At 43.1% G+C, this 21,197-nt stretch overlaps 1 protein-coding gene and 1 non-coding gene across 3 annotated transcripts in view; both read right to left on the reverse strand.

Annotated features, from left to right (window-relative positions):
- Positions 1-21,197, reverse strand: part of LOC121582245 (cytoskeleton-associated protein 5-like) — a 100,644-nt gene that overhangs the window by 44,186 nt on the left and 35,261 nt on the right. For both annotated transcript variants that reach the window (XM_041897921.2, XM_041897920.1), the window contains exons 15-28: positions 14,869-14,961; positions 14,369-14,554; positions 13,926-14,020; positions 13,759-13,816; positions 13,355-13,480; positions 12,883-13,022; positions 10,388-10,562; positions 8,328-8,441; positions 8,102-8,230; positions 7,670-7,864; positions 5,570-5,702; positions 5,117-5,205; positions 3,992-4,111; positions 2,136-2,285 (exon numbers count right to left, since the gene is read on the reverse strand). In XM_041897921.2, coding sequence (XP_041753855.1) covers positions 2,136-2,285; positions 3,992-4,111; positions 5,117-5,205; positions 5,570-5,702; positions 7,670-7,864; positions 8,102-8,230; positions 8,328-8,441; positions 10,388-10,562; positions 12,883-13,022; positions 13,355-13,480; positions 13,759-13,816; positions 13,926-14,020; positions 14,369-14,554; positions 14,869-14,961 — 1,803 coding nt within the window. The remainder of the gene's footprint in view (positions 1-2,135; positions 2,286-3,991; positions 4,112-5,116; positions 5,206-5,569; positions 5,703-7,669; positions 7,865-8,101; positions 8,231-8,327; positions 8,442-10,387; positions 10,563-12,882; positions 13,023-13,354; positions 13,481-13,758; positions 13,817-13,925; positions 14,021-14,368; positions 14,555-14,868; positions 14,962-21,197) is intronic.
- On the reverse strand, positions 1,935-2,043 carry LOC121583732. Its single transcript, XR_006003589.1, has one exon. It is a non-coding gene; the product is annotated as a small nucleolar RNA SNORD67 (small nucleolar RNA).

Raw genomic sequence — 21,197 nt, forward strand, 5'->3', positions numbered from 1 at the left:
ATAACATTAATATTGGAAAGAACAACATTATCCATATCCATGACATGTGGAGCCACGAAAATAGAATTCCAATTATAACAAAGTCAAAAATAAACATTTAGCTAGGCAAGTCGTATTTTGAGGCTTAAAATCAAAGCAAAGAGTTTTTGTGGCTGGATTTGCAGTATGTATTTAGTTTGGGAATTTACACAAGCCAGCTATTTTTGACAGACTGGACAAACAAACAAAAAACTTGCATAGCAACCGGATATCAACATGTTCTATGGAGAGAGAAAAAGTGAGCGTTCCAATATTTTGATAATCGTTGTGATTGGAGGATAGCGGTGAGGATTATCGAATCAGGATCAACTCCGAGCTCATTAATGATAGAATGTTCATATTTGAAGATGGCAGAAAGGCCAGTCTCTTTGACAATGAGAAGGAGTAGAAAGTTAGCTAAAGAGACTGGTGCTCAGGCTAGAATGTCTCTGCTGTAACCAAGAAGCTTGATCTTGACATCTAGCCACTTAGCTAGCAAGTTAGCAAACCAAATGCAAAGCTGGAGCCCTGAGCTGGATGCAATTTGACACACTTAGAGGTCTTACAGTTATACTTACTTCATAGTTATTAGCAGTGGCGGTGCACTACGTTTTTAAATGTTATATTGAAAATTATACCGTTGGCATTTCGAAATACACTACATCACCAAAAGTATGTGGACACCTGCTGGTCGAACATCTCATTCCAAAATCATAGGCATTAATATGGAGTTGGTCCTCCCTTTGCTGCTATAACAGCCTCCACTCTTCTGGGAAGGTCTTCCACTAGATGTTGGGACATTGCTGTGGGGACTTGCTTCCATTCAGCCACAAGGGAATTAGTGAGGTCGGGCAATGATGTTGGGCGATTAGGCCTGTTTCGCAGTCGGCGTTCCAATTCATCCCAAAGGTGTTCGATAGGGTTGACGTCACGGCTCGGTGCAGGAGAGTCAAGTTCTTCCACACCGATCTCGAAAACAACATTTCAGTATGGACCTCGCCTTGTGCACAGGGGCATTGTCAAGCAGAAGCAGGAAAGGGCCTTACCCAAACTGTTGCCACAAAGATGGAAGTACAGAATCGTCTAGAATGTCAATGTATGCTGTAGCGTTAAGATTTACCTTCACTGGAACTAAGGGGCCTAGCCCAAACCATGTAAAACAGCCCCAGACCATTATTCCTCCTCCACCAAACTTTACAGTTGGCACTATGCATTCAGGCAGGTAGCGTTCTCCTGACATCCGCCAAACCCAGATTTGTCCGTTGGACAGCCAGATGGTTTAGCGTGATTCCTCACTCCAGAAAACGCATTTCCACTGCTCCAGAGTCCAATGGCGGCGAACTTTACACCACTCCAGCCAACACTTGGGATTGCACATGGTTATCTTAGGCTTGTGTGCAGCTGCTTGGCATTGGAAACCCATTTCATGAAGCTCCTGACGAACAGTTCTTGTGCTGACGTTGCTTCCAGAGGCAGTTTGGAACTCGGTATTAAGTGTTACAACCGAGGACAGACGATTTTACGCGCTTCAGCACTCGGCGGTCCCGTTCTTTGAGCTTGTGTGGCCTACCACTTCGCGGAAGAAATTTGACGAACTGACTTGTTGGAAAGGTGGCATACTATGACGGTGCCACGTTGATATTCACTGAGCTCTTCAGTATTGGCCATTCTACTGCCAATGTTTGTCTATGGAGATTGCATGGCTGTGTGCTCGATTTTATATACCTGTCAGCAACGAGTGTGACTGAAATAGCCAAATCCACTAATTTGAAGGGGTGTCCATATACTTTTGTATATATAGTGTACCCCGGTATACGGTATATCGCCCAAGCCTACTGTGCATGTAATTGTACTCATTGATTGATTTATCGTGATGCTGGAGTAAGTCTGTGTTTTGGTGGTGGTGTGTGTGGGGGGGTGAGTCAGATGGCCCATGTGCATATTGGTGTGTCCCCAGAGAGGTACGGGACACCTGTGCCACTGCAACCAGCCCTCTGACTGAGGGTGCAACTCATCCCTCACCAATTCACTACATCTGGGTCAGTATGTAGCTTACCTGTTATGGCGGTGAAAGCTCCGAGTTAGTGCTGGAAGTCTATGTATGCGTAGGATCTCACCTCTATCATGGAGTTGATGGCTTTGATGTGGTGCTGAAAGTCGTGGGAGAAGAGTTCCTCCTGAAGCCACTTGGCCACACAGGGAGCCATCTGAACTTTAAGCTGCTCCACATACTCATCGCGAGGAGACCCAAAGTTCCACTTTAGCACCTACAACACACAGGGGATACATTTAACTCAAACAGTGTTTACTCAACAAGCAAAAGTGAACTACACTTCCGAATCTGCACCACCAAGCACTTTTGCCCATAGATGTGCACACACTAGGGCTGACCCCATTTAGTTGGTACCCAGATTTATTTTGGGGGAGCGTCGCAAATATATTATTTTTGGGGAGGGTTTTGCACACGAGACACCCATCTGAGTTGCGCCTTATTAGCGGACTGACTAATCCATTGCAGAGGACGAAGGGATGGCACAGTCCATCACTAAGACATATGTGCTATTGAAATTGTATATGGTTATATTATGTAAGAACAGTGGTGCAAAACTAATAAAAGGTATATTATTTTATAAATTGTGTTTTCAGAATTGTATGTTTACTATACTGAACAAAAATAAAACAACAATTAAGATTTTACGGAGTTACAGTTCATATAAGGAAATCAGTCAATTTAAATAAATTCATTAGGCTCTAATCTATGGATTTCACGACTGGGAATACAGATATGCATCTGTTGGTCACAAACAACGGGCCTCACAATGGACCTCAGGATCTCGTCACAATATCTCTGCATTCAAATTGCAATTGTGTTAGCTGACAGTAGCTTATGCCTGCCTATAACATAACCCCACCGCCACCATGGGGCACTCTGTTCACAACGGTGACATCAGAAAACCGCTCGCCCACACGACGCCATACACGTGGCCTGCGTTTGTGAGGCCGGTTGGACGCACTACTAAATTCTCTAAAACGACGTTGGAAGTGGCTTAAATTAACATTAAATCCACTGGCAACAGCTCTGGTGGACATTCCTGCAGTCAGCATGCCAACTGCATTCTCCATCAAAACTTGAGACATCTGTGGCATTGTGTTGTGACCAAACTGCAGCCTTTTATTGTCCCCAGCACAAGGTGCACCTGTGTAATGATCATGCTGTTTAATCAGCTTCTTGATATGCCACACCTGTCAGGTGGATGGATTATCTTGGCAAAGGAGGAATGCTCAATAACAGGGATGTAAACAAATTTGTTAAAAAAAATTGAGAAATAAGCTCTCAGCGATATGATGTAGATGCAGAAAGCAAACGGCATAGTGGGCACGATGCTCAACTTCTCTGCTGTTTTGGTGCCCTGGCTAACCAAGCTGTAACAGCGTGATACTGTGAGTGACTGTGTGAGAGTCATGCATCTCGCTCATCTCAATATCTGTGGCGCTGCTCGTGGCAACGTCCTTTCGCTGAGTCGCTGATTTTTTTGTTTGCAGACGGCACACACACACACACAAGCCTAATTGTAGCCTAAGACATACCTATCGGTACATACGGTAGCTACTTATTAGGCCTACTTAAGACAAAATGTAAAAAAGTCTGCAGTACAGCAGCATTTCATTGTTGTAAAGGATTACGTCAAATAAAATGGAATGCAAACAGCGGTTTGCATACAATAGTTCGATAACGAATATGACAAACCACTTGAACAGTAAGTTTGCCTACTTTGTTATTCTTCTGGTTATCTTAATCTTTGGCTCCCGAGTTATTTGTGGGTCTTAATTATTTCATCAAACAGCATCAGACAAGCTCAGTACATATAGTTTATTATAAAAAAAACACATAGGGTGTGTCTATGGACAAATATGTAAAAAAAATTCCACCAATCGATTGGTTGAGGACTAGCCCTATTGCACACACACACACCTTCAAGCTCTTCTCGTCTTTGACACGTAGATCCTTGCCATTGGGCACCAGGGTGAAGATGGGACCAGACTTGTCCTCCTCTTCTTTGCCCTTACCCAAGGGCTTCTTCCCAGCAACAGCCTGGAGAGAGGTGGGGGATATAGGTTCAAAGGAGCATCAAAGCAGAGCGATGGAGGAATGGAAATTGACCCTTATCAAATGAATGAGGGAATGGGGGGTAGATGAGAACAGTGACCAATTAGGCAAGAATGCACCAGATAAGCACCGTTGTGAGTCACCTCTAACGCCGTGTGCCTGGAAAAAGAGATGGGTGAGAGTGGTGTAGACTTGGACCATAGGTAGTTCCTAGAGAAGAAACACAGCTAAGCCCAATTTTTACACCTCAATTTGTGTGCAATTCCGTTAAAAGAAAACACTGTGCGTGTCATCAACTGGAAAAGAAACGTGCATGTCATCCACAGTAGCAGATAGTCCGAGTCCCCTTCCAAGTGCATTCCCTTTCAGGCAGAGCCACCTGCTGTTTACGGTTCTTTCCCCTGGCTGAGCCTTTGGCTTGACTGGCACTAGGCTCCTTGTCCAGACTGGTGTTAATGCCCCCGTTGGAGCTCCTGCTGCTTAGGCTGGAGTCAGCTCCTGAGACCTCCACTAGCCACACAAAACACCAGGGTCGTGTTCATTTGGCATGAAACGGAACAAAACTGATAGACGGAGGGAGCACCTGTACTTGTAGTTCAACAAACGCTTGCTTTCAGTTGGTTTTGCTACAGCATGCCCTAATAAACAGTCCATTTGAATCACACGGATTGTAAAGAAACTCCCTCCATTCTGGATGACCACAGTCTTAAGTGACTGATTCATCAAAGAAAAGTTACATTGTTCTGAATTCACCTGTAGACGATTAATAATTGTATCTGTGATCAATATAAAACGAGCACACTGCCTAGGTGGCCGTCATCAAAGGGAGAATTAAAGTGAAACTTTGGCATGTTCTAGCACCATGATCCAACTATCTGAGCCATGCGGTACAGTACATGTAACACAAATATGGATATTGGTGAAGCTCTTAAAATGGTGAAGCTCCTATTGAGATGCAGGAAAACACGAGAACAGCTTTGACTCACTCACCTTTCCTTTGGCCGGTAGTGCCCCTGGTTTGGCTTTCTTTGGGTCGGCGACTGCAGAGTCTTCAATGGGAGCCTGGGTTTTGCTCAGAGCTGAGGGGATGCGACGGAGAGAAACATGGATTTTAAGAACACAGGCTTTTCGTACAAAAATATGGCATGTTTGTTAGAGATGCCTATGGGTCAGGAGACAAGTTGAGTTGGTTTGCTTTTAGTGTTAGCGATGCTAGCTATATTTGAGGTCAGGATTGAAGAAATGAAAGCTAATCAATTTCTACTTATTGCTCAGGGATGGCCAACATCAATGCTCGAGGGCCACATCAGGACTTAGTAATTCAACTGTACGGCAGCATTAAAAAAATTAACAATCACATAATCCACCGCGGCCGCATTTCGTCCACCTGTTGGCCCTCCCTGGACTATATAATGCCTTTAGTAGTGCTGTATGTGAACCCACCTGCAAGGGCTTTGGCTGGGGGGACGCTGGCAACAGGCTTGGTGGGGGCAGCTTTAGCAGGACCAGCTGATTTAGCAGGCATCACAGCCCTGGCCTTGTCCAGCATGGCAACCACCTGGTCCTTAGAGGCAGGCTAGACAAGAATTATATTATCAATTAACTTCAAGACAGTATTTATTGCAAGCATATTGGGAGTGGATTAAAAGATACAGGTAATGGCCAAAATAAAGGAAACACCAACATAAAGTGTCTTGAAAGGGTGTTGTGCCACCATGAACCACCAGAACAGCTTCAATGTGCCTTGGCATAGATTCTACAAGTGTCATTCTCGATGAGAAATTCCATAATTTGGTGTTTTGTTGATGGAAAACACTGTTTTAGGGCTGGGCGATATAGCCTAAAAATCTTAATAAAAAAACAAAACACTTATGGGTGATTCACAATATATACATCTCGATTTTGTAAAAATGTTTCCTAAATAAGCGTTGTACAATTAAAGGTCAAATACACTGCATTTCAAACAGACAGCAATAATCTAATGCATTCATGGCTTGTGAAGTTATACCTAGGTTAAATATAAGCCTTCTACAACCATAAGACCCCCTAATCATTTAATTATTTTATCAAAATAGTTTACCTTGCTTTTTTTGTTGTTGCAATAAAATCACTGATCTGGCTTTCAAGTCAGTCTATACAAATGCAATTTCTTTGTTAAAAATGTAACTAGAACCATGCATAATGCACATTCACTAATAATGACTAACTTCTTATTGCAGGCATTAGGCTATAGAAATTAACACAGATCTAAACAACCTCTCAAGCACACGTGCTAGTGATTAGCCAGCTAATCTTTATATTTATAGTTTAGCCAACTTGGATCTATTTGCTAGCCAACAAGGTTGAACAGTTGAATTGTTATGAACACAACCTTCTGTCTCCAACTGTTTGAAAGCATATTAGCCTTTCCACTTGTTCAGATGTTGAAATCAAGTGGCCTACCTTATTTCTCAGAATGAGAACGAGATGCCAATTCCTTATATAATTGTGTTTTATGCTTATTGCACATTTATAAAAACTGACTAGACAGCTAGTATAACAGTCTTTCGCTAAAATGCTGCTAGCGGTACCTGGTACCACAATGCAGCACGCGACAAACTGAGCATTCATTTTCAGGAATCAATGTTAATTGATACTATCTTTTTAGTAGTGTCTGCTCTGCGCGCAATTTGAGAAGTTGAGACATAAAAAGGGTATCGTCTGAAAAGTTAACTTCTCTATTACAGTAAAATAATGTCTCAATGTGTTTGTGTCCATATTGCCGATTCTGTTGGACCAAACCTCAAATGCAAATTGCGAGTTGAAACCACTTGCCAGAGAGGAACTTTGTTGGCGTGAGAGACAAGGGGAGGGGCTTGGGGTGTGTGTGTAAACCATAGAGGAATAGGCATATGTCCAAAATAAGGCCAATGCGTTTCTATGGGCTTATTTTGGACCTAAGCTTGTCGCCTGCCTTTCCGTTTTTGGGACAACAATTCCCATTGTTAGGGCGGAGACGTACATCTCGTCATTATATACAGATCTCTGGTGTAAATGGGGAAGGTACACACAGCACAGAGAAGTGAAGGAGACGAGACCAAAAATACAACTAGAACAAGCGGACAAACGCTCATAAAAACAAAAAATAACAAAACCTTGATTCTTGCAATACAGGCATTTGGAATATCTCGTAAAAACAATTCAAAATATCTCCCAGCCCTATGCCGTTTCAGGTGCCACTCCAGAATCTCCCATAAGTGTTCAATTGGGTTGAGATCTGGTGACAGACTGCCATGGCATATGGTTTACATCATTTTCATGCTCATCAAACCATTCAGTGAGCACTCGTGCCCTGTGGATGGGGGCATTTTCATCCTGGAAGAGACCACTCCCATCAGCACAGGAAATGATTCACCATAGGTTGAAGATGATCACTCACAATAGCTGTGTATTTATTGGCGTTTACCTTGCCCTCTAAGGGGTTGAGTGGACCTAAACCATGCCAGGAAAATGCACAGTAGATTAAAAACAAGGTATGCACAGTAGCTCTCCTTAGTCCCCTACCTTCAGTTTGCCTGTGGCCTTGTTCATCTTGTCGAAGCCCAGGTGCATCATGAAGACAGGCAGGGCATCCTGGGCTCGCTTCCTTACGTCAACGTTGCGGTCCTCCAGGCAGCCGAACAGGGGGGGTACACACAGCATGAGGTCGGAGGGCACTGAGCGCATGGTGGGCAGATGCACTGCCAGCCAGCCAAGCACCTAGGGAGGGACGAGCGGGAGATTGAACCAGGTGTCACCAAAGCCATAAAATTAGAGTTTGGCCAATTTTTATAACAGACTATTTTAGAGGGCGCCTCTGACCATTCCCTTTGAGATGACCTGCAGCAAATAAGAAATACAGGGCCACAAATGTAACAGTTATATTGATATCCTGATAATGTGTATCTAAGTCTAATCACAAACCCTATCCATAACAACCCCCCTCCCCACACACACCTCCTGTCTGAGGAAAGGGTTCTCCCTCTTTAGCTCTTCAGACAGCTCTTCTCCCTCCAGCCACTCCTTCATACCAGTCTGCTCCACCCAGGAGTTCAGGGTGGCCATGGCTGCAGCACGCACGGTGTTCTGGGGAAAGACAGTGAGAAGTGTGTGGGTTTGACCATACGTTTGTGCGCATTTCAGTCTGTGATAGAGAGAAGGGGTGTTTGTGACGTGTGTGTACCTTAATATCCCCCAGCACAGTGATGACTGGTATGCCCAGGGTCTTGACATGCTGTTTGAGGGACGGGCCCATGGCAGTGGCCATCTGCTGCATGATCGACAGGGTCTGCTGGACCTGAAACAGAGAGACACATACGAGGTGATCACATACAGTGGGGAGAACAAGTATTTGATACACTGCCGATTTTGCAGGTTTTCCTACTTACAAAGCATGTAGAGGTCTATAATTTTTATCATAGGTACACTTCAACTGTGAGAGACTGAATCTAAAACAAAAATCCAGAAAATCACATTGTATGATTTTTAAGTAATGAATTAGCATTTTATTGCATGACATAAGTATTTGATACATCAGAAAATCTGAACTTAATATTTGGTACAGAAACCTATGTATGCAATTACAGAGATCATACGTTTCCTGTAGGTCTTGACCAAGTTTGCACACACTGCAGCAGGGATTTTGGCCCACTCCTCCATACAGACCTTCTCCAGATCCTTCAGGTTTTGGGGCTGTCGCTGGGCAATACGGACTTTCAGCTCCCTCCAAAGATTTTCTATTGGGTTCAGGTCTGGAAACTGGCTAGGCCACTCCAGGACCTTGAGATGCTTCTTACGGAGCCACTCCTTAGTTGCCCTGGCTGTGTGTTTTGGGTCGTTGTCATGCTGCAAGACCCAGCCACGACCCATCTTCAATGCTCTTACTGAGGGAAGGAGGTTGTTGGCCAAGATCTCGCGATACATGGCCCCATCCATCCTCCCCTCAATACGGTGCAGTCGTCCTGTCCACTTTGCAGAAAAGGATCCCCAAAGAATGATGTTTCCACCTCCATGCTTCACGGTTGGGATGGTGTTCTTGGGGTTGTACTCATCCTTCTTCTTCCTCCAAACACGGCGAGTGGAGTTTAGACCAAAAAGCTCTATATTGTCTCATCAGACCACATGACCTTCTCCCATTCCTCCTCTGGATCATCCAGATGGTCATTGGCAAACTTCAGACGGGCCTGGACATGCGCTGGCTTGAGCAGGGGGACCTTGCGTGCGCTGCAGGATTTTAATCCATGACGGCGTAGTGTGTTACTAATGGTTTTCATTGAGACTGTGGTCCCAGCTCTCTTCAGGTCATTGACCAGGTCCTGCCGTGTAGTTCTGGGCTGATCCCTCACCTTCCTCATGATCATTGATGCCCCACGAGGTGAGATCTTGCATGGAGCCCCAGACCGAGGGTGATTGACCGTCATCTTGAACTTCTTCCATTTTCTAATAATTGCGCCAACAGTTGTTGCCTTCTCACCAAGCTGCTTGCCTATTGTCCTGTAGCCCATCCCAGCCTTGTGCAGGTCTACAATTGTATCCCTGATGTCCTCACACAGCTCTCTGGTCATGGCCATTGTGGAGAGGTTGGAGTCTGTTTGATTGAGTGTGTGGACAGGTGTCTTTTATACAGGTAACGAGTTCAAACAGGTGCAGTTAATACAGGTAATGAGTAGAGAACAGGAGGGCTTCTTAAAGAAAAACAAACAGGCCTGTGAGAGCCGGTATTCTTACTGGTTGGTAGGTGATCAAATACTTATGTCATGCAATAAAATGCAAATTAATTACTTAAAAATCATGCAATGTGATTTTCTGGATTTTTGTTTTAGATTACGTCTCTCACAGTTGAAGTGTACCTATGATAAAAATTACAGACCTCTACATGCTTTGTAAGTAGGAAAACCTGCAAAATCGGCAGTGTATCAAATACTTGTTCTCCCCACTGTATATGTAGAATCACTTAACTGGTCACATGATGATCACATCAAGGCAGTAATGACAAAGCACTGGAAAAAAAATCACTGTTCCTGTGTCAATTCTGGAGACGTGGAAATGACAGTCCCAGCTTCGACAGTACTATTTTATTTAAAATTTTGTACACATGTCTGACATGCAATTTATACCAGTGCGATTAATAATCCACATATAGGCCTAAGCGACGGTACGGTAGTCGTCCCGCATCTCTGAAATGTAAACCCACCTAAACATTCACTCACATTTAGAGAAACACACTCAGGATGTAACACTCACCAGGATCTTGTTGGAGTCGCTGAGGCGTCCCTTCAGTGTGATGGGCAGGTCTCCCACACTGGGCTTGATGAACTTGGCCTCGGAGAGCACTGCAGCCACCTCATTCAAACCCTCCTTACGGATCTTCCAGTTCTTATCGCCCACCTTCGACACCATGTCCTCTGTGATCTTATCACTACAGCGAAAGAGAGAAAACTGAGGTGTTAGAAGAGCCATTTCTTTGGCCATGATGAAATGCATCCAGTTCTTTCAGTTCTCATCTAAGCACTGATCTGACCAGATTGGATTTGTGAAAGCAATACAGTACAAATGCCAGTACATTACTTTAACCTCAGAACAATGGCTGCCTGAAGGATAATACCGCTGACAGTCTTGGTATCATTCTACCCGGGAAGTTTTCTATTTTTATGTTTGCTTAACAGAAAAAAACTCAGGTGCACCACCTAATTTTAGATGGGGGCGTCCAGTGTGATGCTAACCCATAGAGTTAAAGGGTACACGTGAGGTTTGGGATAAAGGGAGATAGCTCTCAATTGTGCTGCCCATGCACTCACAGAAGCAGCCATTGCAAAGCTTGAGATAAGCTCTTTAGTACAGTGTTTACCAACACTCTCATCAGGAACCCCAGATGTTTCACATTTTTGTTGCAGCCTTAAACTGGCACACCTGATTCAATTGGTCTACTAATCATCAACCCCTTGACTAATATAATCCGGTCTGCCAATTTAAGGCAGCAACAAAAATGTGAAAGGTGAAACGTCTGGTGGCCCCTGAGGAGAGGGTTGGGAAGAACTGCTCTAGTACACGGTTTTGCCAAACTTGGTCCTGGGGCCCCCCCTGGTGCATGTTTAGTATTGTTGCCCTAGCACTACACAGCCGATTCAAATAACCAACTCATCATCAACCCCTTGACTAATTGAATCAGAAGCGCCAGTTAAGCGCTTACTCAAAAAGGTGAAAGGTCTGGTGGTCCCAGAGGAGAGGGTTGGAAGTACAGCTCTAGTACATCTACAGTACCAGTCAAAAGTTTGAATACACCTACTCATTCCAGAGTTTTTCTTTATTTTTAAAATTTTCTACACTGTAGATTAATAGTGAAGACATCAAAACTATGAAATAACACATATGGAATCATGTAGTAACCAAAAAAAAAAAGTTAAACAAAACAAAATAGATTTTATGTGAGATTCTTCAAAGTATCCACCCTTTGCCTTGATGACAGCTTTGCACATTCTTGGCATCCTCTCAACCAGCTTCATGAGGTAGTCACCTGGAATGCATTTCAATTTGTGGAATTTCTTTCCTTCTTAATGCATTTGAGCCAATCAGTTGTGTTGTGACAAGGTGTGGGGGGGTATACAGAAGATAGCCCTATTTGGTAAAAGACCAAGTCCATATTATGGCAAGAACAGCTCAAATAAGCAAAAAGAACAACAGTCCAGCATTACTTTACAACATGGTCAGTCAATCTGAAACTGGCTCTCATGAGGACCACCACAGGAAAGGAAGACCCAGAGTTTCCTCTGCTGCAGAGGATAAGTTCATTAGCGTTACCAGCCTCAGAAATTGCAGCCCAAATAGATGCTTCAGAGTTCAAGTAACAGACACATCAACTGTTCAGAGGAGACTGCGTGAATCAGACCTTCATGGTCAAATTGCTGCAAAGAAACCACTACTGAAGGACACCAATAAGAAGAAGAGACTTGCTTGGGCCAAGAAACACACGCATTGGACATTAGACCGGTGGAAATCTGTCCTTTGGTCTGATGAGCCAAATGTGAGATTTTTGGTTCCAACCGCCGTGTCATTGTGAGATGCAGAGTAGGTGAAAGGATGATCTCCGCATGTGTGGTTCCCACTGTGAAGCATGGAGGAGGTGGTGTGATGGTGTGGGGGTGCTTTGATGGTGACACTGTCTGTGATTTATTTAGAATTCAAGGCACAATTAACCAGCATGTCTACCACAGCATTCTGCAGCGATACGCCATCCCATCTGGTTCGCGCTTAGTGGGACGATCATTTGTTTTTCAACAGGACAATGACCAAACACACCTCCAGGCTGTGTAAGGGCTATTTGACCAAGGAGGGAAAGTGATGGAGTGCTGCATCAGATGACCTGGCCTCCACAATCACCCGACCTCAACCCAATTGAGATGGTTTGGGACGAGTTAGAGTGAAGGAAAAGCAGCCAACAAGTGCTCAGCATATGTGGGAACTCCTTCAAGACTGTTGGAAAAGCATTCCAGGTGAAGCTGGTTGAGAGAATGCCAAGAGTGTGCAAAGCTGTCATCAAGGCAAAGGGTGGCTACTTTGAAGAATCTAAAATATATTTTGATTTGTTTAACACTTTTTTGGTTACTACATGATTCCATGTGTTATTTCATAGTTTTGATGTCTTCACTATTATTCTACAATGTAGAAAATAGTAAAAATAAAGAAAAACCATGGAATGAGTAGGTGTGTCCAAACTTTTGACTGGTACTGTATGTGCTAACCTGATATCAGTGCGAGGCAGGAAGTCCATGTCACCGGCACCCCCCTCTTCCTCCTGTTCCTTGGCCTCTTCTCCCTCCTCCTGCCCCCCTGTCCTTTTGGTGGACCCTCTAGTGGGGGAAGGGGGAGTCTGGCCCTGCATCTGTGACACAGCAGAACCAAGATGGAGTCAATCACAGAGCCAATATGGAAACAAAGTTACGCCTGGCAACAATGTCAAAGAAAAAAAAAAAAAAACAAGTAGGCATTCTTGCACTGATAATATTTAATGTGAAATTCATTTATAGGCATTTAAGAGGCTATAATCCAATTATTTCACAATAGGTTACTTACTTCACAATAAGAAAAGTATTTGATCGAAAGGCACATTATTTAGAAGCTACATTTAAGGATAGATACATCAACATACTAGGTACTCCAAGTATCAAGTAAGCTTGAGAGAGATGTATGAAGATGTGTCAACTAAAATCCTACCTTCTCAAACTCTGCGTCGATTTGAGCGAGCAGCGCAGCCTTCTCGTCCTCAAAGAACATACGCAGTGAGGCGCCCATGTACAGGTACATCATCCCCAGCAGAGAGATGGCTGCTGTTCGTATAGCCTGGTAGAAACACACGTTAAAAAGGCAGAGACTCATTAGTTTCTTCACCGTTATTTAAATAACTACACCAGTCAAATTGTCAACCAATCCATCTACCACAGAGCTCTATAAGAGCAAGGAATGAAGACCCAGAAATGTCAATCTAAGGAAACATAGCAAAGTACAAATGTTTTTAACCATAATGCATACAAGCTGACTGACAAATTCCAAATAGCAGCAGACAAATAAAGCCAGACACTCAACAAATAGATATCAGCTCGAGCAGCAGTAACACTCACAGGATTGGAGGCACCCAAAGCAGTCTTGATGTGGTTGATAAAAGCTTTCACATTGATTCTGGAAAAGGAGAGGACATGCTTGATTGATTCAATAGCAATTAATGAGACAAGAAAGCGCTGACAACACTCCAATGGAATATAAGACCTGACCTGTGATGATAACTTACCCTGTGAAGCCAAATTCCTTCATGGCATTGGCCAGCCAATTCAGTGTCTCAGCTTGGTTTTTCGGGTTCTTCTGGGAAAAGGCCAATGACACAACCTGGAGTGGTCAGAGCGGTTAGTGGATTGTCTGCAGTTTGGTTCACAAAGTAAATCAATGGTGTCAGGTAATCTCAGTGAGAAAAAAAACAAAAACAATCGACAAACTGCACCAGTATGTGATATCCAAGGAATGTTCACACGCATCCTTCCCTCTTTTCTTTAAGTAATAACTGACCAAAACAAAAGCACATTTTGAAGCAAGCCATGGGTTCCAGTTCAACTACTTGGCACTCACAGACCTGGACTTGTACAATACATTAATTTTCCTTTACAGTTGCAAACTGTTTTCTGTTGTGTTCCCTAATGAACATGACCCTGGCCATGTTCAGTGTATCCAGTCTGTTACCTGTTCAGCAATCCAGGACAAAGAGCAGGCCTCTCCTATGGCCGTCAGGGCGTCCTTGGCCTTCCCTCCACACTTGACATCTCCCACTTTCTCCACCAGGGCATCCAGCACCACAGAGGCAGACGTCTTAGAGAACCTGCCCCTCTGGGCCACCACTGCCACCACCTGGAGCTTTAGCTGCATCACCTGGAGGCATGTCACAACACTGAACATTTTGTAGGCTGTTTAAGCACACTTCAACCAACTAATTTTAAATACAGTATGCAGGTGAAATCATCCTGTTGACATGTTTGGACACAGTTGATATTGTGACTCTATTATAAAATAGTTTGTTTTGCTCGCCTGCAGTTGGTCTTATCACTAGCCAATTACTAGACCATTAAATAGCATCTTTCATTGGCAAGAGGCACCATCAACTATTATAGAGACCCAAAACATTTAGGCAGAAATCTACTCTCTCTGGACAACCCCCAGTTGAATGTGGTAGGCATGTTAGGTACCTGGAAGTTGGTCTCCTTCCAGCCAGGTTTCTTGGCCAGCAGGCGGACCAGAGCCTGACAGGGCATCTCACTGATGTCCATTTGCTCCGCAACCTGGAGGCGAGAGGTTAGAACAGATGGGTTAGCATCATGTACTCATACAGGATGTCTTTGAATGTGTAACGCCTGGTGTGTGTCTCAATTAAGCATTAAGGGTGTGGTATATGGCCAATATACTGTACACCACGGCTAAGGGCTGTTCTTGTACCAACTCAGTGGCCTTGTGGGTAGAGTGTCCACCCTGAGATTGGAAGGTTGGGAGTTCGATCCAGAGTCATTGCAAAGATAGTAAAAATGGGACCCAATTAGGGTTGAATAGCAGGAACCGGGTTACTGAGATTTCCCGCCCAAACCCACTACCATTTGCCAGGATAAATATATTTGAGATCCAGTAAATTATTTCTATGAACATCATGACGTGAAATGGTACTTAAAATGTTGTGCTGGCTTCTCTACAGCCTTCTCTCTGCTATTTGCATGATTAATCAGGGAGGGGACAGACAGAGCATCTCCATAGGGAGCACAGTTCACAATGCATCATGGCAAAAACAATCTGTGATAGGTAGGCCTAAATTTGCTGCAGCATAGCCTATGCAACAGTAATATAAGGCCTAATTTACACATCTCTATCTGGCTTTCGGGGGTCACCTTATTTATTATAAAGATTTTTAAGCTGCAATGTGTCACTTTTTCGGCGACCTAACCAAATTCATATAGAAATGTGAGTTATAGATCTGTCATTCTCATTTAAAGCAAGTCTAAGAGGGGGTAGATACAGTTGAAGTCGGAAGTTTACATACACTTAGGTTGGAGTCATTAAAACTCGTTTTTCAACCACTCCACACATTTCTTGGTAACAAACTATAGTTTTGGCAAGTCGGTTAGGACATCTACTTTGTGCATGACACAAGTACTTTTTCCAACAATTGTTTACAGACAGATTATTTCACTTATAATTCACTGTATCACAATTCCAGTGGGTCAGAAGTTTACATACAATAAGTTGACTGTGCCTTTAAACAGCTTGGAAAATTCCAGAAAATAATGTCATGGCTTTAGAAGCTTCTGGTAGGCTAATTGACATCATTTCAGTCAATTGGAGGTGTACCTGTGTATGTATTTCAAGGCCTACCTTCAAACTCAGTGCCTCTTTGGTTGACATCATGAGAAAATCAAAAGAAATCAGCCAAGATCTCAGAAAAACAATTGTACACCTCCACAAGTCTGGTTCATCCTTGGGAGCAATTTCCAAATGCCTGAAGGTACCACGTTCATCTGTACAAACAATAGTACGCCAGTATAAACACCATGGGACCACGCAGCCGTCATACCGCTCAGGAAGGAGACAAGTTCTATCTCCTAGAGATGAACATACTTTGGTGCGAAAAGTGCAAATCAATCCCAGAACAACAGCAAAGGACCTTGTGAAAATGCTGGAGGAAACAGGTACAAAAGTATCTACATCCACAGTAAAACGCGTCCTATATCAACATAACCTGAAAGGCTGCTCAGCAAGGAAGAAGCCACTGCTCCAAAACCGCCATAAAAAAGCCTGACTACGGTTTGCAACTGCACATGGGGACAAAGATTGTACTTTTTGGAGAAATGTCCTCTGGTCTGATGAAACAAACATAGAACTGTTTGGCCATAATGACAATCGTTATGTTTGGAGGAAAAAGGGGAGGCTTGCATGCCGAAGAACACCATCCCAACCATGAAGCAAAGGGGTGGCAGCATCATGCTGTGGGGGTGCTTTGCTGCAGGAAGGACTGGTGCACTTCACAAAATAGATGGCATCATGAGGAAGGAAAATTATGTGAATATATTGAAGTAACATCTCAAGACATCAGTCAGGAAGTTAAAGCTTGGTCGCAAATGGGTCTTCCAAATGGACAATGACCCTAAGCATACTTCCAAAGTTGTGGCAAAATGGCTTAAGGACAACATAGTCAAGGTATTGGAGTGGCCATCACAAAGCCCTGACCTCAATCCTATAGAAAATGTGTGGGCAGAACTGAAAAAGCGTGTGCGAGCAAGGAGGCCTACAAACCTGACTCAGTTACACCAGCTCTGTCAGGAGGAATGGGCCAAAATTCACCAAATTTATTGTGGGAAGCTTGTGGAATGCTACCCGATACGTTTTACCCAAGTTAAACAATGTAAAGGCAATGCTACCAAATACTAATTGAGTGTATGTAAACTTCTGACCCACTGGGAATGTGATGAAAGAAATAAAAGCTGAAATAAATCATTCTCTCTACTATTATTCTGACATTTCACATTCTTAAAATAAAGTGGTGGTCCTAACTGACATAAGACAGGGAATATTTACTAGGATTAAATGTCAGAAATTGTGAAAAACTGAGTTTAAATGTATTTGGCTAAGGTGTATGTAAACTTCCGACTTCAACTGTATGTTCTGTGTGTGCTATATTTCAATGCTTCCCCTGCTTAAGTTTCATTTTTGCGTCTTACTTTCGGTTTTGTACACCAGCTTGAAAACAGCTGAAAACACAATATTTTCAGTTATGGGAAAGATATTTCACATCGGTTTAGATTGTACAATGACTGCACTATACTTGCTAGTTGTGTCACAAGAACTGAAATTAGGCAAACTATTAGAATTTTAGCAACCAGGAAATGGCGGAGGGATTTCTGCATAGTGCATCTTTAAACTGCAGATGCAGTTTTAAGCTGACATATGGAATTGTTTTAAGGTCATACCATGGATCATTTAGCTATTTGATTTTTTATTTTAGGACCCTTTAGGCATCCCAAAAATGTTTTGGGATAAAATATTCAATTTGGCCTTTATTACTGTAGCCCATAGAAACGCATTAAATAACATATTCAAAAATGGCAAAAAAAACAAAGTGTAAAAAAAATCTATAAAATAAAAATACTTCTTGGCCCTAGGACAGACACTTCAAAACATGATTTTCTTACTGCCATTTATGAATGTGTCTGTCCTAGGCACAATAAGTATTATGTATGTTTTAACATATTTAACCCCTTATTTTTGTTGGCACAAAACGACTTCCATTCATTTGTATGGGTTACCTTCAGACAAGTCCCGTGACACTTGTGGGGGTCGTAGAGCAAAACGGAGAACACCATCGTGAGAGTCTTCCGTATAGAGTGGTAGGCCAAACCGTTCGAAGCTACAGACGTTTTTGTGAGAAGACACATTTTCGGGACACCTCCTGGTCTGACAAACAGCGCTGTAGCTCTGCCACTTTCCACCGCAGATGCAGCGACATAGGCGGATGCGGTGGATTGAGACGGAGCCCATACAAAAAAATACATTTTAGCTTAAACTGACGGATTTTGATGGGTATTTTTGTATAATGTTACTAAGATTGACGCACTGGTGCGTCAGACTCTAGGGGGTTAATATATGGATCATCGGACTTATGTAGCATCACGCTTTCATTTCATGACGGTCAAAGCTCTAATCAAATCCAGACATACACTGAACAAAAATATAAACACAACATGTAAAGTGTTGGTCCCATGTTTCATGAGTTGAAATACGCACCAAAAGCTTATTTCTCTAAAATGTTGTGCACAAATTTGTTTCCATCCCTATTAAGTGAGCATTTCTCCTTTGCCAAGATAATACATCCACCTAACAGGTGTGGCATATCAAGAAGCTAATTAAACAGCATGATCATTACACAGGTGCACCTTGTGCTGGGCACAAAAGGCCACTAATATTAGCAATTTTGTCACAACACAATCCCACAGATGTCTCAAGTTGAGGGAGCGTGCAATTGGCAGGCTGATTGCAGGAATGTCCACCAGAGCTGTTGCCAGATAATTTAAAGTTCATTTTAAGCCGCATCCAACACCGTTTTAGAGAATTTGGCAGCATGTCCAACCGGCTTCACAACCGCAGACCACGTGTATTGCATACACTTTTGCTGATGTCAACATTGTGAAGAGTGCCGCATGGTGGCGGTGGGGTTATGTATGGGCAGGCATAAGCCATTGACAACGAACACAATTGAATTTCATCAATGGCAATTTGAGTGCACAGAGATACCGTGATGAGAACCTGAGGCCCATTGTCGTGCCATTCATCCGCCGCCATCACCTCATGTTTCAGCATGATAATGCATTTTCCACCGCAGATGCAGCGACATAGGCGGATGCGGTGGATTGAGACGGAGCTCATACAAAAAAATACATTTTAGCTTAAACTGACGGATTTTGATGGGTATTTTTGTATCATGTTACTAAGATTGTCGCTAGGATCTGTACCGAATTCCTGGAAGCTGAAAATGTCCCAGTTCTTCCATGGCCTGCATACAGACCAGACTTGTCACCCAATGAGCAAGTTTGGGATGCTCTGGATCGACGGAGCGTTCCAGTTCCTACCAATATCCAGCAACTTCGCACAGCCATTGAAGAGTGGGACAACATTTCAAAGGCCACAATCAACAGCCTGATTAACTCTATACGAAGGAGATGTGTCGCGCTGCATGAGTCAAATGGTGGTACCACCTAGGGCTGTTACAGTGAACGTATTACCACTACACCGGCAGTCAAGAGTCATGACCCCAGTCAAATTCCACGTGACCGTTTAGTCACGGTAACTAGGCTTCTACAAGCTCTGATGCTATTGATGGTCATTAGTAGCCTACAAAACTTGCTAACTGCCTTGTACAAAGCACTAATTTTTGTCCCTCTAATCACTCTGACATCAATGCAGATGTTATCGAAAATCTAAATCAAATCACTTCATGAGAGCCCTTGAGCTCATGTTGAGCAACATTTCTATAGGCTATGCAATTGCGCGAGAAAACAGTTTTGGATGGCCTCTATTAAAAAAAAGAGGATCCCATCAACTTTCTATAGGCTAGGCCTACTACCTTTATTTCTCAACTTTCCTAATATTAAGCACACTGCTTCGCTTTACAACAGGAGTATAGCCTACCTGGCCAGCATGAATATTAACCACGGGAAAAGTGTCCTCTATTCACTATTTTGTTCCCCTGCCCCTGTTCTGAGACAGCGGCATGATAATGGTCTACTTTAAATCAAAACTGATTTCACACATATATTACTTAGTATATGTAAAGACAAGATTAAATCAAGAATCGTCTGATGGGTGACAATATTAGCCTATGACTTGTGAATGATGCCCAGCTTGTATGCAGTAAGGCAAGAAACGGCGCATGCCTTTTATTTTTTTATCATAAACCCAACACCTCATGTTGCCTAGCCCATAGGCTTATATGTTTTGATAAGGTTTGTATCACAACTAAAGTGGCCAAATTACTTCTAAAATGGAAGCACATTAACCCGCTTTACAACCGGTGTAGAGCCTAACTGGCAGACATAGGCGGAGCGTGAGTTTCATGTTTGGTTAAGATCATTTTCACCATAAAATGCACCTTTATAATAAAGCATTACATGCATAAATCGCTTTTGCGGTCACTTTGAGAATGGCGTTTTCCCGCTAATTGATTGTATTATGGAACATTAGCTCTTGTAGTCTACTGCTGCGTGCGCATTGCTGCACTTACGTGAAGAAATAGCTTAATAGTTTATCAACATTTAAGCTAAACATTCTGATCTGTTGCATTACATTTACATTACATTTTTGTCATTTAGCAGACGCTCTTATCCAGAGCGACTTACAGGAGCAATTAGGGTTAAGTGCCTTGCTTAAGGGCACAGACAGATTTTTCACCTAGTCAGCTTGGGGATTAGAACCAGCGACCTTTCGGTTACTGGCACAACGCTCTTACCCACTAAGCTACCTGCATCAGCTTCATTGCTTTTTTGATGCGAGTGGTTGTATTAATTTAGGGATCTATCACATCCCACAACTGTCCCAGAGTATGTTTGGAATATTTATTTCTCGTACAGAAGGACAAGTTGACCAATAGAATAGGTCAACTTTTGTACTATGGGGGATAGTAGATTGACATAGGCTAGTGCTTTTGCTGTTCGTTAGGCCTACTCATCTTGTTGGCTGACGAAAAGTAAAATGTGGACAGTTCTAACATCTTCAATATGAACCTCGGAATTTGATAAGGACGCACTTAGTTGCGTCCCCGATGTGTCAGTCTTCACTTGTAGCCTTCTTCGGAGCTGAGATAGATGCCTGTGAGAAGAACCCGATCACGTGACGGGCATTGGCTACTAAGAATTGAGATATCTGAGAGAGCCATGTGAGTGAGAGGCGCTTCGGAAAATGCAGCCGGGAGAAGGGAATTATTATTTTCAGCCCAAGGGCACAACGGCCACTGGCCGCAAAAGGCATGGATTTTTTTAAAGGG

The sequence above is a fragment of the Coregonus clupeaformis genome, unplaced genomic scaffold (genome assembly GCF_020615455.1).
Source record: "Coregonus clupeaformis isolate EN_2021a unplaced genomic scaffold, ASM2061545v1 scaf0407, whole genome shotgun sequence".
Classification (NCBI taxonomy): domain Eukaryota; kingdom Metazoa; phylum Chordata; class Actinopteri; order Salmoniformes; family Salmonidae; genus Coregonus; species Coregonus clupeaformis.